The sequence below is a fragment of the Pituophis catenifer genome, unplaced genomic scaffold (assembly GCF_029215685.1).
Source record: "Pituophis catenifer annectens isolate HBS135680 unplaced genomic scaffold, rPitCat1.0.hap2 SCAF_3, whole genome shotgun sequence".
NCBI classification, from domain to species: domain Eukaryota; kingdom Metazoa; phylum Chordata; class Lepidosauria; order Squamata; family Colubridae; genus Pituophis; species Pituophis catenifer.
In genome coordinates this window covers 97,775,705-97,794,849 of record NW_027256883.1, presented here as the reverse complement: position 1 = coordinate 97,794,849, position 19,145 = coordinate 97,775,705, and the positions used below count along the sequence as shown (strand labels likewise).

Here is a 19,145-nt window from a genome sequence, read left to right as displayed (position 1 = left end):
AATTAATTGATTAGATGTATTCGCTAACAGAGCTTCTTGTTCTGTGAGACTCCCCCCTCTCGCAGGTGTGGCCCTCCCTTTATGACGGGCGTTGGCACCCCGAGAGGTGGCATGTTGCATAAAGGGGATTGAGGGTTTTTTTAGGGAAACTTTTTGATAGATTTTTAAGGGATTTTAAGGGGCGGGAGGGTTGTGTGGGTTTGGGGGTTAACCCGCGGGGGGAGGGGTCCGGCCCAGCTGTCAATGGGGCCATGGAGGGTGCAGATTCCGGGGGTAAGGGGGACATTAGAGTCCATTCTGTTGAGGGCTTTTCCATCAACGCGTTGAGTGGGAGGGGCAGATATGGCAGGAGCAGGGGGCCGTATCATGTGGTGGGGGCGCGCACTCACTATCTTCGAGCAGTGGTGCGCCCCGGTCCCCAAAGCCCTTCTCGCACCCCAGGCTGTTCAGTCTCTCAGGGCCCGAGCCTTCGGCTGCTGTTGTGCAATGCCAGGTCCATGGTAAATAAAGCCCCCCTCATTTGTGATCTTATTCAAGAGGTTGGGCCAAGAGGGGGGAGTCCCCCTCGTAGATATGTGCCCATCAGGCTTCCGTACATTCCAAGCTGTCTATCTGGACCCGCTCCAGTCCGGTTTCCGGCCTGGGTACAGCACGGAAACGGCATTGGTCGCGTTGGTGGATGATCTCTGGAGGGCTCGGGATAGGGGTTGTTCCTCTATCCTGGTCCTGTTAGACCTCTCAGCGGCTTTTGATACCATCGACCATGGTATCATGTTGCACCGGTTGAAGGGGCTGGGGCACCGTCCTGCGGTGGTTCTCCTCCTACCTCTCTGACCAGCCGCAATCCGTGTTGACAGGGGGGCAGCAGTCGACCCCGAGGCGCCTTGTTTGTAGGGTGCCACAAGGGTCGGTCCTCTCGCCCCTTCTGTTCAACATTTATGTAAAGCCGCTGGGCGAGATCATCTGTGGCTTTGGGGTGGAGTTCCATCAGTACGCTGACGACACTCAGCTGTACATCTCCACCCCAGGCCACCCCAACAATGCTCTTGAAGTGATGTCCCAGTGCCTGGAGGCCGTGCGGGCCTGGATGGGGAGAAACAGGCTCCGACTCAACCCTTCCAAGACCGAGTGGCTGTGGCTTCCGGCGTCCCGATATAGCCAGCTGGTGCCATCGCTGGCTATTGGGGGCGAATCACTGGCCTCCACGGAGAGGGCTCGCAACTTAGGCGTCCTCCTGGACGCACGGCTGTCTTTAGAAGAGCATACAATGGCCGTGGCAAGGGGGGCTTTTTATCAGGTTCGCCTGATACGCCAGTTGCGCCCCTTTCTGGATCAGGACTCCCTACGCACGGTCACTCAAGCACTCGTCACTTCCCGCCTGGACTACTACTCTCTACATGGGGCTCCCCTTGGGGTGCACCCGGAGGCTGCAGTTGGTCCAGAACGCGGCTGCGCGGGGGATTACAGGAGCGACAGGGCACTCACATATAACTCCTCTCCTGCGCAAGCTGCACTGGCTTCCTGTGGTCTTCCGGGTGCGCTTCAAGGTGTTGGTGACCACCTTTAAAGCGCTCCATGGCTTAGGGCCGGGGTATTTGCGAGACCGCCTTCTGCCGCCGATAGCCTCCCACCGACCAGTTCGTTCACACAGAGAGGGCCTCCTCAGGGTGCCGTCGGCCAGGCAGTGCTGGCTGGCGACCCCCAGGGGGAGAGCCTTCTCTGTGGCAGTGCCTGCCCTCTGGAATGACCTGCCCCCTGAGATACGCACGATATCAGACCTCCGGACTTTTCGTCGGGCCCTGAAGACACACTTGTTCCATCTAGCTGGGCTGGCTTGATCCCATCCTCTTAGTTTTTAATCGAATTTCGGTTTTAATTGGGTTGTTTTAAATTCGGGCCAATATTTAATTGTTTTTTAAAATGTTTTTAAATTTTATATGCTATGTTTTATCCTGGCTGTACACTGCCCTGAGTCCCGCAGAAGGGCGGTATAGAAATATAATAAAATAAATAAATAAATAAATAAGACAGCTGCTTCATAATATAATTTTAAATTGGGCATTTTCAGCCCCCCTCTTTCTCATATATCCTGCATTATTTTCAATTTTATCCTTGGTTTCTTACCTTGCCATACAAACTTATTAATACCTTTCTGCCATTCTTCCAGGTTGGCATCCTTTTTTAGTATTGGTATCATTTGAAAGAGGAATAAAAACTTAGGTAAAATATTCATTTTTATAACTGCTATTCTACCTAACAAGGACAATTGTAATTTTTTCCATTTATCCATTTCAACTTGTATTTTATGCCATAACAACTCATAATTATATTTATACAGTTTCCCATTAGAAGGTGCAATATGAACACCTAGGTATTTAACTTTTTTAACTATTTCACATCCCGTTACCCTTTGTAACTCCTCTTTTTGATCTATTGTCATATTTTTAACTATCATCTTTGTTTTTCTTTTTTTTTAATTGGATTTTAAACAAAGATATAAAGACAATACAAAAAATACAAAGACATTACAAAGACAAACAGATTCCCACCACCTACCTACCCACACCATATTTTACATATATGTTTTGGTCATCATCAGAATATATATTGCTTTGTAAGTTAATGTATGAATGATACATTGTCAATTCAGGTGTTTTAAATTAGAAATAATCTTGCATCTCCTCTTTATTCATTTCCAATTTTAAATTTTCTACCCTATTTTCTTTCATCTATATTTGTACTGATTTTCTTTTCCAGCCATTGATACCACTGGTGCCACAAAAGATAGTATTCACTTTCTTCCTTATCCTGGAGTTCCAGTGTCAATCTATCCATTTCGGCACACTCTGTTATCTTTGAGATTAATTTGTCTTTGGTTGGGAGTTGGTCTGATTTCCAATTTTGCGCGAACAGTAACCGTGCTGCTGGCAGAATGTGTATGATGAGATATTTTGTCTCTTTGTTGTGTTGTGTTGTTATCATTCCAAATAAAAAGAATTCTGGAGTGTTTTCTACTTGTTGGTTTATTATTTCTTCAATAGTTCCCTTTATGTCTTTCCAGTATTGTTGGGCCTTTATACATTTCCACCAGGCATGGTAGTATGTCCCCTTTTTTGTTTTGCACTTCCAACAGTGTGGGGAGGCATTCGGGTATATTTTGGCTAATCTGGCTGGTGCTAAGTGCCATCTGTAAAACATTTTTATGATATTTTCTTTATAGGGTATGGCTCTTGTCATTTTGATGTTCTGTTTCCACAATTTCTCCCAGTTTGCCAATTGAATGTTGTGCCCTATGTCCCTGGCCCACCTTATCATATTTTCTTTTACTGTTTCTTCCAATAATTTATATCTAAGAAGATAGTTATATATTTTGGTTATCATCTTTTGTTCTGGGCCTTGTAAAATCTTGTCCAATTCATTCAAATTATTCGAGATTCCATATTGCTTTTTGTCTGCTGTGTGTCTTGAGTGTATTTGTGTATAGGGCCACCAATCAATATTTATGCCAGAGTTTTGGAGTTGCTGTCTTGAGATGAGTTCGCCTTCATGATTCAATAAATCTTGGTACCACATCATCTTTCCTATTTCGAGGGTATTCGGGTATATCAATGCTTCCATCGGGGACCACCATTTAGGTATTCTAGTATAGTGAGTTCTCTTAATATCCAGCCAGATCTTGAATAATGAAGCTCGAATTATATGACGTTGGAAATACATGTGTCGTTTGTCCAATCCGTCCCATAGGAAAGCGTGCCATCCTCTTATTAAGTCAAAGCCTTCTAAATATAAAGTTCTTTTGTTGTCCAGTTTCATCCATTCTTTAATCCAGGTCAGTCCTGATGCCTTATAGTAGAGTTCCCAATCTGGTATTGCTAGGCCTCCTTTGTCTCGTGAATCCTGTAGAGCTTTGATTTTAATTCTGACCTTCTTTCCCTGCCATATGTAGTTCATTGTTGTTTTGTTGAGGTTCTTAAAGAAATCTCTTCCGGGGTGTATTGGTATCACTTGGTATAGATATAATACTCTTGGTAATATATTCATTTTTATTGAGGAAATTCTGCCCATCAATGAGAGTTGTAATCTACTCCAAATTTCCAGGTCTTTTTTGATTTGTTTTAGCAATTTGGTATAATTATCTTCTTTGATTGTAGTTGCTTTTGCTGTCAACCAAATACCTAAGTATTTTATTTTCTTTACTATTTGAAGTCCTAATTCTTCTTCTAATTTTGATTTCTGTGTTTGGGTCATATTTTTCGTCAATACTTTCGTCTTCTGCTTATTTATTTTGAGGCCCGCAACTTCCCCGTATTCCTCTATCATTGTCATCAACCTGGTTCCAGATCGTATTGGGTTTTCCAGTATGAAAATCACATCGTCTGCAAAGGCAAGTAGTTTATACTCCTCTCCCCGGATCTTAAGGCCTTCTATGTCTTCCTCCTTCCTAATTTCCGTTAATAAAACTTCCAGTGCGATTATAAATAATAGAGGTGACATGGGGCAGCCTTGTCGTACTCCTTTCTGAATGTCAAAAGTCTGTGTCATGTCACCATTTATTGCAATTTTGGCTGTTTGACAGGAGTAGATTTTTTTTATCAATTTAAGGAATTTCTCTCCGCAATTCATCGATTCGAGTTGTATTGTGAGAAAGGACCAATTTAAGTTGTCAAAGGCCTTCTGGGCGTCGAGAGATATTAAAGCTATTTCCTTGTCTATCTTCTTATCGTAATATTCCAGAATATCTATAATCGTTCTCAAATTATTTTTAATCTGCCTCCTGGGTATAAAGCCGTTTTGGTCTGTGTGTATGTATTTATGAATTATTGTTTTAAGTCTCTGCGCTAATATTGACATAGTTTGTAATCCACATTGAGTAATGAAATGGGTCTGTAGTTTCTAACTTGGGTCGGATCTAAGTCTTCTTTGTGTATTAACATAATAATGGTTTCTGTCCATGATTTTGGAATTTCAGCTGTCAATAATGCTGCGTTGAAGACTTGTAGCAATATTTCATCTATTTCTTGTTGGGACTGTTTATAAAATTCAGTAGGAATTCCATCTGGTCCTGGGGTTTTATTGTTCTTTTGTTTTTTGTGAGCTTCGGTCAATTCGATCATTGTTATGGGGCGGTTCAGGGTCTCTCTATGCTCTTCTTCGAATTGTGTAATATTCACTTTACTAAGATATTTTCGAATTTGGTCTTCCAGGACATCTTCCTGTCGATAGAGGTTTTGAAAGAATGTTTTGACTATGTTTTTCTTATCTAGGTGTGTGTGGAGTAAAGTTCCTGATTCGTCCTGGAGTTGGTGTATAATTCTTTTGTCTGTTTGTTTTTTTAATTTATGAGCTAATCAGCGTCCAGTTTTGTTTGCATGTTCAAAATTGGTCTGTTTTGCCATTTTTATTTTTTGTGCCAAATCAACTTTTGTAGTCAAATTCAATGTGTGTTTAGCCAAATTAAGTTTTTGCTGTGCTATCTTCTTATTAGGGTGCTGTTGTAATTTAGTTTCCTCTATCCTGATTTCTTCCAATAAGTCGTTCCTGATTCTTTGTTTCTCTTTTTTTCTTTTTGCCACGTATACAATGATTAAGCCCCTAATATAAGCTTTCGCCGTGTCCCATAAATTTTGTAACGACGTTTGGTCCTTTGTGTTAACTTGAAAAAATATCTTGATCTCCTTTTCTATCATTTGTAGATACTCTTTTTCCTTTATAATACTTGTGTCTATTTTCCATCTTTTTTGTTTTCGGGAGCCTTTCCAAATTATTTTAATGGGATTGTGGTCGGCCCATATATTAGGAATAATTTCTATGTCGTGTGTTTCTTTACTTAGTTGAGGTGTCATCCAAGCCATATCCAATCTTGACCACGATTGATGTGGGCCAGAAAAGTATGTATACTGTTTGGTTTTAGTATTTAATTCTCGCCAAGTGTCATGTAGACTCATTTCTTGTACCAAATCCTTGAATGTTTGTGGCAGTGTCTTCCTTTTGATTTTATTCTTCCTGTTACTATAGTAGTCTTCTCGTGTTTTGACAATTGCATTAAAATCTCTGACGATGCAGATATTTTCATAATCCAGCTCTTTTAATTTATCGTGTAATTTTTTATAGAAATCTATTTGGTTTCCATTTGGAGCGTAAATGGCTACTAACAGTATTATTTTTGTTTCCAGTTTTACTTCTATTATTAAAACTCGACCCTCTTTGTCCACATATATTGGCTTTGTTCTTATATGGTCTCTAACATATATTACCACTCCCCTTTTTTTACAGTCGCCTAAGGATGTGTACATTACTCCTAATTTTTTATTTTCAAGTAATTTTTTCTGTTGTTTTTTTATGTGTACCTCTTGTAATGTGATTATATCTGCTCCTAATTTTTGGAGTTTAGTGAATGTCTGATGTCTTTTGCTTGGTGAGTTTAGACCATTTATATTTATAGAAATGAGTTTTAGTTCTTCTTCCAGTCCTGCTGTTGTTTATTTGTCTGTTATTTTAAGTTTTGTTGTGTTTCTTGTGACTCTTTGTGTAATCCCCGTCATTTCCTCCTTCCCCAACTTTCCCCTCTTCCATTCCTTGTCCTCCTTGTTTGTTGGTTGCTCCTCTTGGTCACTGGGGTTTGAATCTTCTCTGCCTCCTCTGCTCTCCTGTTCTCCTTCATATCCTAAGTGTTGATCTGCGAAGTCCTGGGCTTTTTCTATGGTGTCAATTCAAAATTTTCTTCCTTCCCAAGAAATGAGTACTCCTTCTGGTATAAGCCATCTAAATTTTATCTTGAGTTTATTTAACTGTCGGGTTAAGAAATTATATTCTCTTCTCCTATCCTTGGCCCTTCTCGGTACTTGTTTTAGCGTTAGAACTTCCCTCCCTTTGTACATAACTGTCTCCTCTCTCATCTTTCGGTATATTTCTTCTTTCATTGTTTTTTTCGTAAATCTGATGTGTACTTCTTTAGGGAGTTTGTTTCTTCTTGCGTAGTTTGTGAAGGCCCTGTAAATTTCATCGATACCACCTCTTATTTCATCTTTATCTTTATGTGTCGCCTCTGCCAAGATTCCAACCATGATTTCGCCCAAGTCTTCACCTCTCTGTTCTTCTATATTTTGGAATCTTAGGTAGAAAGATGCCTTTTCCATTTCAAGGAATGTCAATGCATCTTCGGTATCTCGACTCCTTATCACTTGTTGGTTCTCCATCTGTTCCAACCTGGTAGCTGTGGCTTCCGCCTTTTCCTCAACTTTATGGATTCTCTGTTCGTTTTCGGTTATATTTTGTTGAATTTTCTCTATTTTCTCATCTATATTTCTAATCTCATCTTTGATTTCCCCTACATCCAATCACATTTGTTCATGGTTCCTTTTAGTTTCATCATGGTTGAGGGTCATCTTATCTTCCATCCTTTTCATTCCCTCCTGGATCATTGCAAGGGCAGCTTGGATGTTTTGGATACCTATGGTAGTCTTTTCTTTATCTGTTGTTTCCCCTGTCTTCTGCTGAACCGGGGAAGCCACCAATAGTGTTTGAGTTGGAGATATTTTCTTGGTTGATTTAACAGTAGTTGGTATGCTTGAGGTTGCCATATCTATTATGCTTATTATTTTTGCCCACAATTTCATAAAATTCTCTCATATAATGTTTATAACCTGGATGCAGGATTATTTTTACAAGGTTTTTTCAGAATATTTCTAATTAATAATACGATATTGGGAAAAGAGCAAAAAGGAAAGCAGGGGGAGGAAGCAAGAAAAGGGGGAAACAACGGAGAAAATGTAGGCTTCTAACAATTCATTAATTACCTTATTCTTCAATTACTTACAGAATAAAATGTATTTTATTATAATAGTTCTAAAATATAATCAATATCAGTTTAATTATTATAGTTCTATCTGATTATTTAAATTAATTTACTGTATATGGATAAATTGATTAAATATAATTAAAGATGATATGCTATAATTGTTTGATTAACTTTGAATAGACAAATTAGACAAACTGCTTAAGAGAAAAACTAATAAGTTATTAAAGGTTATTTTCTGGGTCTAGTATCTTATGATATATAGTATAATATATAGTATAATAAACTTAAATCAAACCAAGCATATATATATTGTCCATTAACTATAGTCTTTTATCTTTCTTGGTGTTATGTAAACTTATCTTTCTTCCAACCAAATACAGTTCCAAAGGTCTGGATCACCCTGTTCACTTCGATTATTCCACCATCCAATTTAATCTATAGTCCTCTGTGTTCCTATTATTAGAATCCACGTCCGGTCCCAAGGGTGTAATGTTCAATATCTTATATCCTCTATTTAAGTCCTTATCGTCTGGTTCATCAGCTATTAGTCAATATTTAAATTGTTCAATCCAAACAGTTCAGTCTCTGGTAGTCAAATAGGCAAAGTCTCTCACACTTTGTATCAGTTTTGTATCCTAATCTTCACAAGAAGTATCACTAAAAGATATTTTGTATAAGTCCACTCCAGTCAATTTTACCGGAGTTTTTCCCAACTCTCTCCGTACTCTCCCACAAGCTATTTCTTTCTCGAATTATCTAGTTCAATCCACTCTGGCAACTCCGCGTCAGTAAAATCCAATACGATCAGTTTGTAAAGGTCCGTCCAAGTTCCTCTCCTCTCCTCCGATCTCCGGCACTCCACGCTGCACACACTCTCTCCGCTCACTCCGATGCTGCACGGTCCGTTCTTGCTTTGTTTTTTATCCAATTCTCTCCACTCAATCCAGTCCACACTTATAAGATCTAATAATAATATCCAAGTCTTTTTAAATTAGTCACTATTCTCATCGCAGTATTCATAGGAATTACCTTCTTCCGCTCTTCCGCTCTCACTGTACACTCAGCTGTTCAGATTTTTGCGCTGTCACTTTGCTTTTAAAATGGCTCCATTCCGATCTATCTTCCGTCGCCGCTTATCCTCTTTCTTTTTTCAGGTTTCTCTTCCACCAGCGCTGCTTCTTACTATCAGGTAGTTTTTTGGGTTTTTCTAGCTAATGGTCTTCTGTTGATGACCTCTTTTAGTTTTCAATCTTCGCTTCCCTCTTATACAGTTATCAGCGCCTCCGGCCAGCCCCGTAAGGCTGGTTTTTCCTCACTCTGGATTAAGGGCTTTATCTTGTACCTTCGGAGAAGTTGCGATCTCCTCCGAGGTCCTAAGATGTTCCCCTTTAAACTATTGATCACTGCGAGATCAATAGCGCCTGTTTCGGCTCCAGATGAGGGATTGTTAGGGACTCAGGAGCGGAGCTTCGCCCCTTTCGTCCCTAACGCGCTGAGATCGCCACCGGAAGTCATCATCTTTGTTTTTCCAATGTTTATTTTAAACCCAGACACTTGACCATACTGTTTAATTATATCCATCAGAACCTTTGCTGATTCCACTGGTTGAGTTAAGGTCACAACCAAATCGTCTGCTAATGCCTGTACCTTATATTCATGATCTCTAACTTTAATTCCCTCTATCTCATCTATATTATGTATTCTATTCAACAACAGATCTAAAGTTAATATAAATAATAATGGCGATAAGGGGCATCCCTGCCTTTTCAATTTTGAAAGTTTCTGTTAAACTGCCATTAACAATTATCTGAGCTGTCTGTTCTTGATATATTGCTTTTATAGATTGCATAAAGCAATTCCCAAATTGCATCCTATAAACCATTCTCAATAAAAATTTCCAATCCAATCGATCAAAAGCTTTTTCCGCATCTAAAAATATACCAATTAATAACAGAGGAGGAGATCCTCTTAGCAATTAAACAGTTAAAAACCGGCAAGGCTCCTGGTACGGATGGATTAACGGCTGGGTATTATAAATATCTACAATTGGAAATGGTTGTACCTCTTAAAGAATTGTTTAACAGAATACAGTTGGGAGAAGGGGTACCACCTTCATGGAAAACAGTCTTTATTTCATTAATTCCAAAAGAAGATCAAGATTTGACACACCCAAAGAATTATAGACCTATATCATTATTGAATACAGATTATAAAATATTTGCTAAGATATTGGCAAATAGGTTAATATCAGTAATGCAAAAAATGATTCATGCTGATCAATCTGGTTTTATACGAGGCAGGCAAATGAAAAATAATGTAAGACAAATTGTTGATATATTGGAATATTTGGAAAGGAACAACCAAATCCCTGCGGTGCTTATATTTGTAAGATATGTTTCTTTAAACAGGCTATATAGACAAATGTCGAGTGTGGTAAAAAAAAATTGTGATGTTCCTAAAAAAACAGGTGGAACTTCGACCCTCTCTTGCAAACTCCCCACCCCCCTCCAGAGAGGCAACCGATGGATTGGTCGTGGAGTCTCATTTGACTTTTTTTCAGGCCCACGCTTACGAGCTAAATTCTCTGTTTTGTATTTTATTCCTATTTATTTGTAAATTTTATTGATCACCCATCTTACCACAGGTGACAGCGGCGGCTTACAAAGTAAAAAATGCTTAGTTGTTTTACCGTTGATACCAAATTCTGCATTTTATATGAAAACTGAACGAAATGGATGAAAGCATTTTCTCGCTCCGTCTTTTCCTCCAAAATGGTCTTCGTCCCTCGTTCGCCTGCGACCTTCAGGTACGCCAAGGCCACCCTAGCCGGAATGCCCAATTCCGGATGTATCAACCATCACTGAGCGTCAGCGTCCTCCGAGCCGGACCGCAGGGCCACGCCCTCTCTCCTCCTCCGTCAACTTCCCTCCCCCAAGACTGCCAGGAGGCCGCCACGTCACCGTGGACGACGGGAAATGGGCTGTGGGAGAGCCGCTCGCCATTTAGGCAAGCGCGCCGGGCGGAAGTGCGGTGATGGCGGAGCTCTATGTTAAGCCCGGTGAGCTGCGTGGCGGAGAAAACGTGGTGCTTTTTTCGCGAGGCTGGCGGCTGATCGTCTGTTTCTTTTGCAGGGAACCAGCAGCGCGGCTGGAATGACCCCCCGGAATTCTCCTATGGGCTGCAGCAGCGTCCGGCTCTTTCCAGCGGCTTGACCCAGCGGGGTCACTTCCGGAGAAGAGTGGCGGCGGCAAGTGAAGGAAAGGAGCCCGAAACGGTGCCGCACCCCCCAATTGCCTCTAGCCCAGGTTGGAGACGGTTTGAAAATCTGTAAAAATACTGCGCTATAATAGTATTTTATTTTATTTTTAGGAGTGTGCATCGCTTTTTGTGCCTGGAGAGAGCAGATTACTTTTCCCATTCTCTCTTATTTTGTTCTGATTCTTGGTTTCGGTCTGCTAGATCATGCTGGAAACAACTCTGCGACTTCGTGAACACATGTAGCTTTTTTGGCAGCAGTACAGATCTCCCAGTGCCTCTTTCGAGATTATTTTCTTATTTCCTAATTTAGTCTACATCCCTGAGGTTTCCATTCCAATGTTTTTATTTACGTGCAGTTCCCAAGAATGGCCAAAATTGGGGTAAATGTATTCGATTCTAAGGGGTTAGTATTGCCAAAGCAGCTATGCTTAATTTATCTGCCATCTTTTTAATTTAAGGCCCATTTTTTCTCTCCATGCACTAAAGTGGATTAATGCTGTACACATCTTTCTTTTAACACAATCTGTGTCTACTCTCACAGTTGGATTGCTTGTCCCACAGTCTCTGAACCTGCCTCCTCCTGGACCACCAACCTCTTTTCAGAGAGCAGATGCCACAACACCATCTGTTGTAGAGACTGACAAGGAATATGAGATAGAGGGTGTGCTTTCTTCCTTGCATGAGGCTCTGAACAACTGTAGAAGCTTTGTGCAGGTGAGAGCGCTACCAGCTTTTCGAGGATTTTACTGTAGAATGAAGTTGTTTGTGTCTCATCATCATGTCTTACTTGTAACACTAAGATGTCTCTAACTGTTTTTAAGGCAGATGACCTCATGCCATCTCCGTTTCAGTCCCTGCCATTGGAGAGCTAACCTAAAGTTGTCTGTAGTTGTTTTCCTATTAAAATAATGTTTTGCTTCTTTTTGTAACTCAAAAGTTTGCAATATCGATGATGATGTTTCATCTTTAAAAGGGATTATTGCAATTAAGGCAAAACCAAAGTTCATTTATATGATCTTAGGGGAGGGTTATATTGGAATATCCAATAGAGTGGCGCAGTGGTGGCGCAGTGGTTAGAGTGCAGTACTGCAGGCTACTTCTGCTGATTGCTGGCTGCCAGCAGTTTGGCAGATCTAAGGCTCAAGGTTGACTCAGCCTTCCATCCTTCTGAGGTGGGTAAAATGAGGACCCAGATTGTTGGGGGCAATATGCTGACTCTAAACTGCTTAGAGATGGCTGTAAAGCACTATGAAGCAGTATATAAATGTAAGTGCTATTGCTATTGCTATCAGTCTTCCAGAAAATTAGTATTTGTAGCTCAATAGAGAGCCTTTTCTATCTATTGTTATATAAAAAGTAATCTATTTTTTTAAAAAGTTCCACAACATATTTACAAAATTCTAAAGAAACCCACATCTCAAAACTTGTGACAGCTGGTTTAAAATGTGGCATGCAACATGAATTTTTTTGTGTGTGATTTTTACAATGTTTTAATTCTATTCTTGTCATAAAGTCTCTATAGATAAGCTTTAGGCACTGGCTGTACATCAAGAGGCTGCAGTGGGATTAGCTGAGAGGGTAAAAATGTATGTAAGCAAATGATTCCAGAGTTGTTGATTTGGTCGGATCATAGCATTATTGAATGCTTTGCTTTTCCTGCATCTTAGGAAAGGACCATGAGAATGGCCTTCTGCTGTGGCTAGAATTTATAAATATGATCCCCAAAGTAGATACCTGATAAGAATTTGCTTCTGTTTTCAGAAACAGGTTTGTGATGATATCCATAAACGCTTGGTAATTCTGCAGGAAATGTGGACACAAGGCAAATTATCTTCCCCTGTAAGAAAAAGGATGGGAATTCTGACAGAAGGTAAGGAATATACCTATGGCCTGCTATACCACAGTAGTGGTTTCTTTTTGTAATCTTCAGCCTCAGCTGTGTATTGTGCTAGAGGTAGCAGAAATACTGCTTTGATAGAACTGGCAAAATTCCATCGGAGGGAACTCTGCACATATTTAAACAAAAACAGTTTTCTTAGCAATGTGTGATACTGCTAAAGGGTAGTTGACTAGGACTATTTTTCCTGTTTATTTTTAGCTATTGATTATTATGGAGGCAGAATCTATTTTATTATTCTGCCTCAGGTTCCTAATGAACCCTTTTGGGTTTTAGAATTTGGGAATGTCCCTCAAGCTCTTGAGTAACTTTTCATTGTTTGGAATTGAAGGGCAACAGTAGCATTGGCTCAGATTGTACCACTGTGGCTTCAGAATGCCATTGGAGGAAATGAATATAAGTGAAGTTGGATAAGAGCCTTTAGTAACCCTTTCTGTGGCCAACAGAGCAGGGAAATGTCACTAGTTTTTCTACTCTTATTCGGTTTCCTCAATTAAGAGATCCTGTTTTAGTTGACCCAATCCTTTTGGGGAAGAGAGTGGTCAGGAAACACCTGCAGGGCAGATATAAGAGCTCAAGGGCATCTGATGGGAAAAAGTCACTTAGGTCTGCCCTGAGCAGTGAAATTGACTGATCTTATCTAGTTATTTGGGAAGAGTTTGAGCCAATTGATCTTAAGAGTGGTCAGAATCCTTAGGGTTCAGTTCATGTGTTTTAGATCCATATCCTTCCTGCCTAGTTAAGACCTAATGGGATAAAACATACAATTTGGCAATAGTGAGGAGTTAGTCCCACTCGCACTTAAGGAGGCAATGATCTGACTGCTTCTCAAAGAACAATTGCTGGACCCAATGATACTAGATAATTTTAATCTTGTCTCCAGTCTTCCCTTTTAGAGGAAGGTTTTTGAGTTGGTGGTCAGATTACAACTTCAGAGGGTCGCAGAGGAAAGGATTACTGTTTTTGCACAGAATCCTCCTATGTGCAAAGTATACCTGTTCTTAGACAGAGGTCCTATTGCAAATCACTTAGAAGCTGCAACTGCTCCAAAATGCAGTGGTGCAGTTAGTTATGTGTGGTACACTCATATAATATATTTCCTGAGCTGTATGGGCTTCCAGCATCTTCTGGGAGCAATTCAAGCTGTTGGCTATTACCTATAAAGCTGTTAGGACTGCTGGTCTCCAACCATTTTTTCACATCCCACAATATTTGACAAGGCAAGTGTATTCTGGGTCCCTATTGTCAAACAGTGTCATTTGATGGGACCCAGGAAATACCCCTTTTCTGTCATGGCACCTGTCCTCTGGAACAATGTATCCTCTGAGATTGGGATGGCATGATGGCCATTCATAAGATGCTGAAGACTTGGTTCTTCTCTAATGCAGTGAACCAAGTTGTTGCGTCAGCCGGTCATTGTTTATTTTTATTTATTTTATTATTTTATTATTTGATTTCTATACCGCCCTACTCCCGAAGGACTCAGGGCGGTGCACAGTCAAACAATTAAATAATTTTGGCCCCGACAAATTTAAAACCCCAAACTTAAAACCAATTTAAAATTGAATGTATAAAATACTAAAAGATATTTAAAAATTAAAAATCTTTTATAAAAGAGGGAGAAAATTAGGCCAGGCCCGCCTGGTGAAATAGTAAGGTCTTTAAAGCGCGGCGGAAGGTGCGCAGATCCAGGATCCTCCGTATCTCTGGGGGGAGCTCGTTCCAGATAGTAGGTGACCTAACAGAGAAGGCTCTCCCCCTGGGGGCCGCCAGTCGGCATTGTTCGGCTGACGGCACCCGGAGGAGCCCCTCTCTATGGGAGCGTACCGGCCGGTGGGAGGCTATTGGTGGTAGTAGGCGGTCCCGCAAGTACCCAGGTCCTAAGCCATGGAGCGCTTTAAAGGTGGTAACCAAAACCTTGAAGCGCACCCGGAAGACCACCGGGAGCCAGTGCAACTCGCGCAGGAGGGGTGTTACATGGGAACGCCATGTCGCTCCCATTACAACCCGCGCAGCCGCATTCTGGACCAGCTGGAGCCTCCGGGTGCTCCTCAAGGGGAGCCCCATGTAGAGAGCGTTGCAATAGTCCAGGCGGGAGGTGACAAGGGCATGAGTGACCGTGCGTAACGAGTCCCGATCCAGAAAGGGACGCAACTGGCGAATCAGGCGAACCTGATGAAAAATCCTCCCGGTCACGGCCGTCAAGTGCTTTTCTAAAGACAGCCGTGAATCCAGGAGGACGCCCAAGTTGCGAGCCCTCTCCGTGGGGGCCAATGATTCGCCCCCAATAGTCAGATGGCATCAACTGACTATATCGGGACGTCAGAAACCACAGCCACTCGGTCTTGGATGGGTTGAGCCTGAGCCTGTTCCTCCCCATCCAGATCCGTACGGCCTCCAGGCACCGGGACATCACTTCAAGGGCATCGTTGGGGTGATCCGGGGTGGAGATGTACATCTGGGTGTCGTGAGCATACTGATGGTGCTCCACCCCGAAACCACAGATGATCTCGCCCAGCGGCTTCACATAAATGTTGAACAGGAGAGGCGAGAGGACCGACCCTTGCGGCACCCCACATATGAGGGGCCTCGGGGTCGACCTCTGTCCCCCTGTCAACACAGACTGCGACCAGTCAGAGAGAAAGGAGGAGAACCACCGCAACACAGTGCCTCCCATCCCTAACTCTTCCAACCGGTGCAGCATGATACCATGGTTGATGGTATCAAAAGCCGCTGAGTGATCTAACAGGACCAGGACAGAGGAGCACCCCCTGTCCCGAGCCCTCCAGAGATCATCAACCAACGCGACCAATGCCGTTTCCGTGCTGTACCCGGGCCTGAAGCCCGACTGGAACGGATCCAGATACGTCGTTTCATCCAGGTGCTGGGGGAGCTGTTGTGCAACCACACTCTCAACAACCTTCGCCACAAAGCGAAGGTTGGAGACCGGACGATAATTTACCAACATTGCCGGGTCCAGGGAAGGCTTCTTGAGGAGAGGCCTCACCACCGCCTCTTTCAAGGCGGCGGGAAAGTCACCCTCATCCAGCGAAACATTTATAATCCCCTGGAGCCAGCCTCGTGTCACTTCCCAGGAAGCCAGTACTAACCAGGAAGGACACGGGTCCAATAAACATAATTGATGCAATTATGTGCCTTTGAGAAATTCCAAGTGTGATGTGTTGTTTTAAAATTGTTTTGGAATATTTATGGTTATATTTTATAGATTGAAAGCAACTGTATAAGATTTGGGATGCTTTCTTACTTTTTTTTCAGAGCTCAAGAGTCAGCATTGGGATGAAGCTGATGAGATTCATCGTTCGCTAATGGTGGACCATGTTGCTGAAGTATGCCAGTGGATGGTTGGAGTCAAAAGGCTTATTGCTGAAACAAAGAACTTGCCTGGAGGAGATCCACTGCAATAGAGCATGAGCATGGAGTCAACCTGTTTGGATCTGAATGCTTATAAGATTTGCTGAGCCTAGGAACTGGCCAATATGAAAACGGACCCTGTCTGAAAGGCAATCTGGTCCAGGGAGATTTGATTTCTTAACCACTAGAGGAATAATTTTATTTCTTTTACAGCTATAATCAAAGTTGCATTTTCCAACTTGATCACATCATAATCAATGAACATTTTTTTGATTGAATTAAACACTTGTTTAAGAAGTGCAACTTTTTGAAGATGACAGGTTAAAAATAGCAATCTTGCAAATACTACTTTTAAATTGTATAATGAATCCTAAGTGCCATACTGGTGTTAAATCTAAACAGTTTCTTCATATAGCTACTGTAAAGTCTTCCTATTTATTTTTATTTTCTCAATAAGTGTGTTGTTCCATGTTTGCTTGCAGAATTCACTCCACCTTCTGTTCTCTAAAGTGTGCCTGTTGAAAAGAAAAAACAAAACAGAAAACAAAACCTGTTTTGTTATTTCCCTCCATGTAGATGTAGTACCATTAAGGACTACTCATTAAATACGGTTTGCCAGCCACTTACAAATCTATCTGGTGGTGATGTCTATCTCACTTTTTTCTAGCTTAACAAGAAGTAGGTTGTGATCTACTTTGTCAAATGCCTTGCTGACGTCTAAATATACTATGTCCATAGTATTTCGCTGATCTACTAATTTAGTCATTTTGTCAAAGAATGAAATAACACTGGTTTGGCATGATCTGTTTTTAACAAACTCATGCTGGCTTCTAGTTATAATTTTGTTTGTTTCTAGATGTTCACAGATTTTTTTTTTCAGTTTCTTTCCATGTATTGATGTTAGGCTGAGTGGTCTGTAGTTTCCTGGATTTTTTTTCCCTCTTTTTTTAAGATGGGAACCACATCAACTCTTTTCCAGTCCTCTGGTAGTTCTCCAGCACGCCCAAGATTTTTTAAAGATATGATACAATGGTTCTGAAATAATATCTGCCAGCTCCTTCAGAACTCTGGGATCCATCATGTTCCAGTGATTTATATTCATCAAGGTGAGACAGGTGTTCTTTTGCCATTTTTTTTGCTTATTTCAATTTTTATTTTTAGTCCAGTGATGGTGAACTTTTTGGCACCGCATACTGGGCACCACATGCCGAAAAGGGAGCACTTTGTCTGGGCCAAGACCAGGAATAGGAGTTGCCCAGGGGTGTGTGCGTGCTGGAGAATGTACTTGCAGTTTCTTCAGGTTTCTTCTTCTTTACTGCGGGCAAGTCTTCAGATTACTGCTGCGCATGCACCTATCAGCTGGTGAGCGCATGCCAGAAAATGTACTTCTGGTTTCCAGCGTACACATGCACGCCGTTGGCAAGTCTTCAGGTTATTGGCATGCATGCGCATACGCTGATCAGCTGGCCAGCTCACATGCTCATGCCGGAAAATGGGAGACCAGCTCTGACACAAGTAAAAGGCTAGCTGATTGTTGCACGCACATGCGCGCCAGTAACCCAGAAGAGGAACGGGTGCCGCCGCGCGTGCCAGGCAACATGGCTCCACGTGTCACTTTAGGCATGCATGCCATAGGTTTGCCATCACGGTTCTAGTCTCTCTTTTACAGTTGTTTTTTGTAGGTTGGGGTATAATTTCTTTTTGTGTGAAGACTGATGCAAAGAATGAGTTAAGCAGCTCTGTGTTGTGGCCTATCGGCCACTGGCCCCTCCAGCAGCCGAATCAGAGGAGACGGCGGCGTGGGAGTTAGAGTCGGCATCAGGGCAACCCAAGAGCTCCGAGGGAGAAGAGGGAATGGAGCTGGCAAAGAGAGAGAGACAAAGGCGGAGCCTGGGCCATCCGTCAGCCCTCAGATGGAGAGTCAACAGTCCCCAGGTCTGGAGGTGGTTGATGAAGAGGAGGAATAGCTGGGTCCAGTGCCTGATGTGTGGCTGTGCAGAAGGCAGAGAAGAGGAGAGCAGTGGAAAGCCATGGGGCAATCCTGGGGAAGGAAGAGCCACTGCTGCTAGCTAAGGTCCACCCTAGCTCTGTGGATAAAAGGCAGGGGGCGGAGATGAATAGATGTGGCAGACAACTATTCATCTTCTGGCAGGCCGGCCTTGTTACCCTGCGAGAGGAACTTTTTGCCAAGGCTGCCAGCAATCCTAATAAAGGAATCTTTTGAATTCACGTCAGAGGGTGTGGTGTTTTGGGAGCTGGGACAGAACACTCTTTCTCTCTACTGCCTGTTATTTCCTTGCCATTTCTCTCTTTAGTAGACCAACTGTTTCCTTGACTTTTTTCTTGTTATTTATATATTGAAAGTAGCTTTTTTTTAATTATCTTTGACTTTTGTTGCAAGTCCTGTTCATTCTGAGCCTTTGCTTTCCTGACTTTGCCTTTGCAGATTCTGGCTCTCTGCTGATATTCTGACTTACAGTATTTTTCAGAATATAAGATGCTCCGCAGTATAAGATGCACCTACTTTTTTGGGGGAGGAAAACAGGAAAAAAAAATCTGGCTCTGCCTCCCATTTTGGCACGAAAAATATAAAATACATGGTTACTTTAGAAGACATATACTAAGGAATGCATTGCTACAAATTTGGATCAATATTAAAAAACATTACACAAAAATACCAATTTGGATTTCACCTACAGAAACATTAAAACATCCAAATTTAACTGAGTGGGACAAGATAACAAGATATAGAGCAGGGATGAAATCTAAAATTTTTCCCTACTAGTTCTGTGGGCATGGCTTGGTTGGGGGGGGGGGTGT

The 19,145-nt window shown here is 41.9% G+C and overlaps 1 protein-coding gene across 1 annotated transcript; it reads left to right on the top strand.

Moving 5' to 3' along the window:
* The first annotated feature begins 10,738 nt into the window (after positions 1-10,738).
* On the top strand, positions 10,739-16,959 carry SRA1 (steroid receptor RNA activator 1). Its single transcript, XM_070939156.1, has 5 exons — positions 10,739-10,856; positions 10,930-11,103; positions 11,598-11,770; positions 12,818-12,926; positions 16,230-16,959. Exons 1-5 carry the CDS (start codon positions 10,832-10,834, stop codon positions 16,376-16,378), a joined length of 630 nt encoding a protein of 209 aa, XP_070795257.1. The 5' UTR covers positions 10,739-10,831; the 3' UTR covers positions 16,379-16,959.
* The last annotated feature ends 2,186 nt before the right edge of the window (positions 16,960-19,145 follow it).

Excerpts from the sequence above, each read along its gene's own strand:
- SRA1 (XM_070939156.1), top strand. The coding sequence starts at position 10,832 with ATGGCGGAGCTCTATGTTAAGCCCG. Across the intron at positions 10,857-10,929 it reads GGAGCTCTATGTTAAGCCCG|GGAACCAGCAGCGCGGCTGG; the intron begins GTGAGCTGCGTG and ends TTTCTTTTGCAG. Across the intron at positions 12,927-16,229 it reads GATGGGAATTCTGACAGAAG|AGCTCAAGAGTCAGCATTGG; the intron begins GTAAGGAATATA and ends CTTTTTTTTCAG.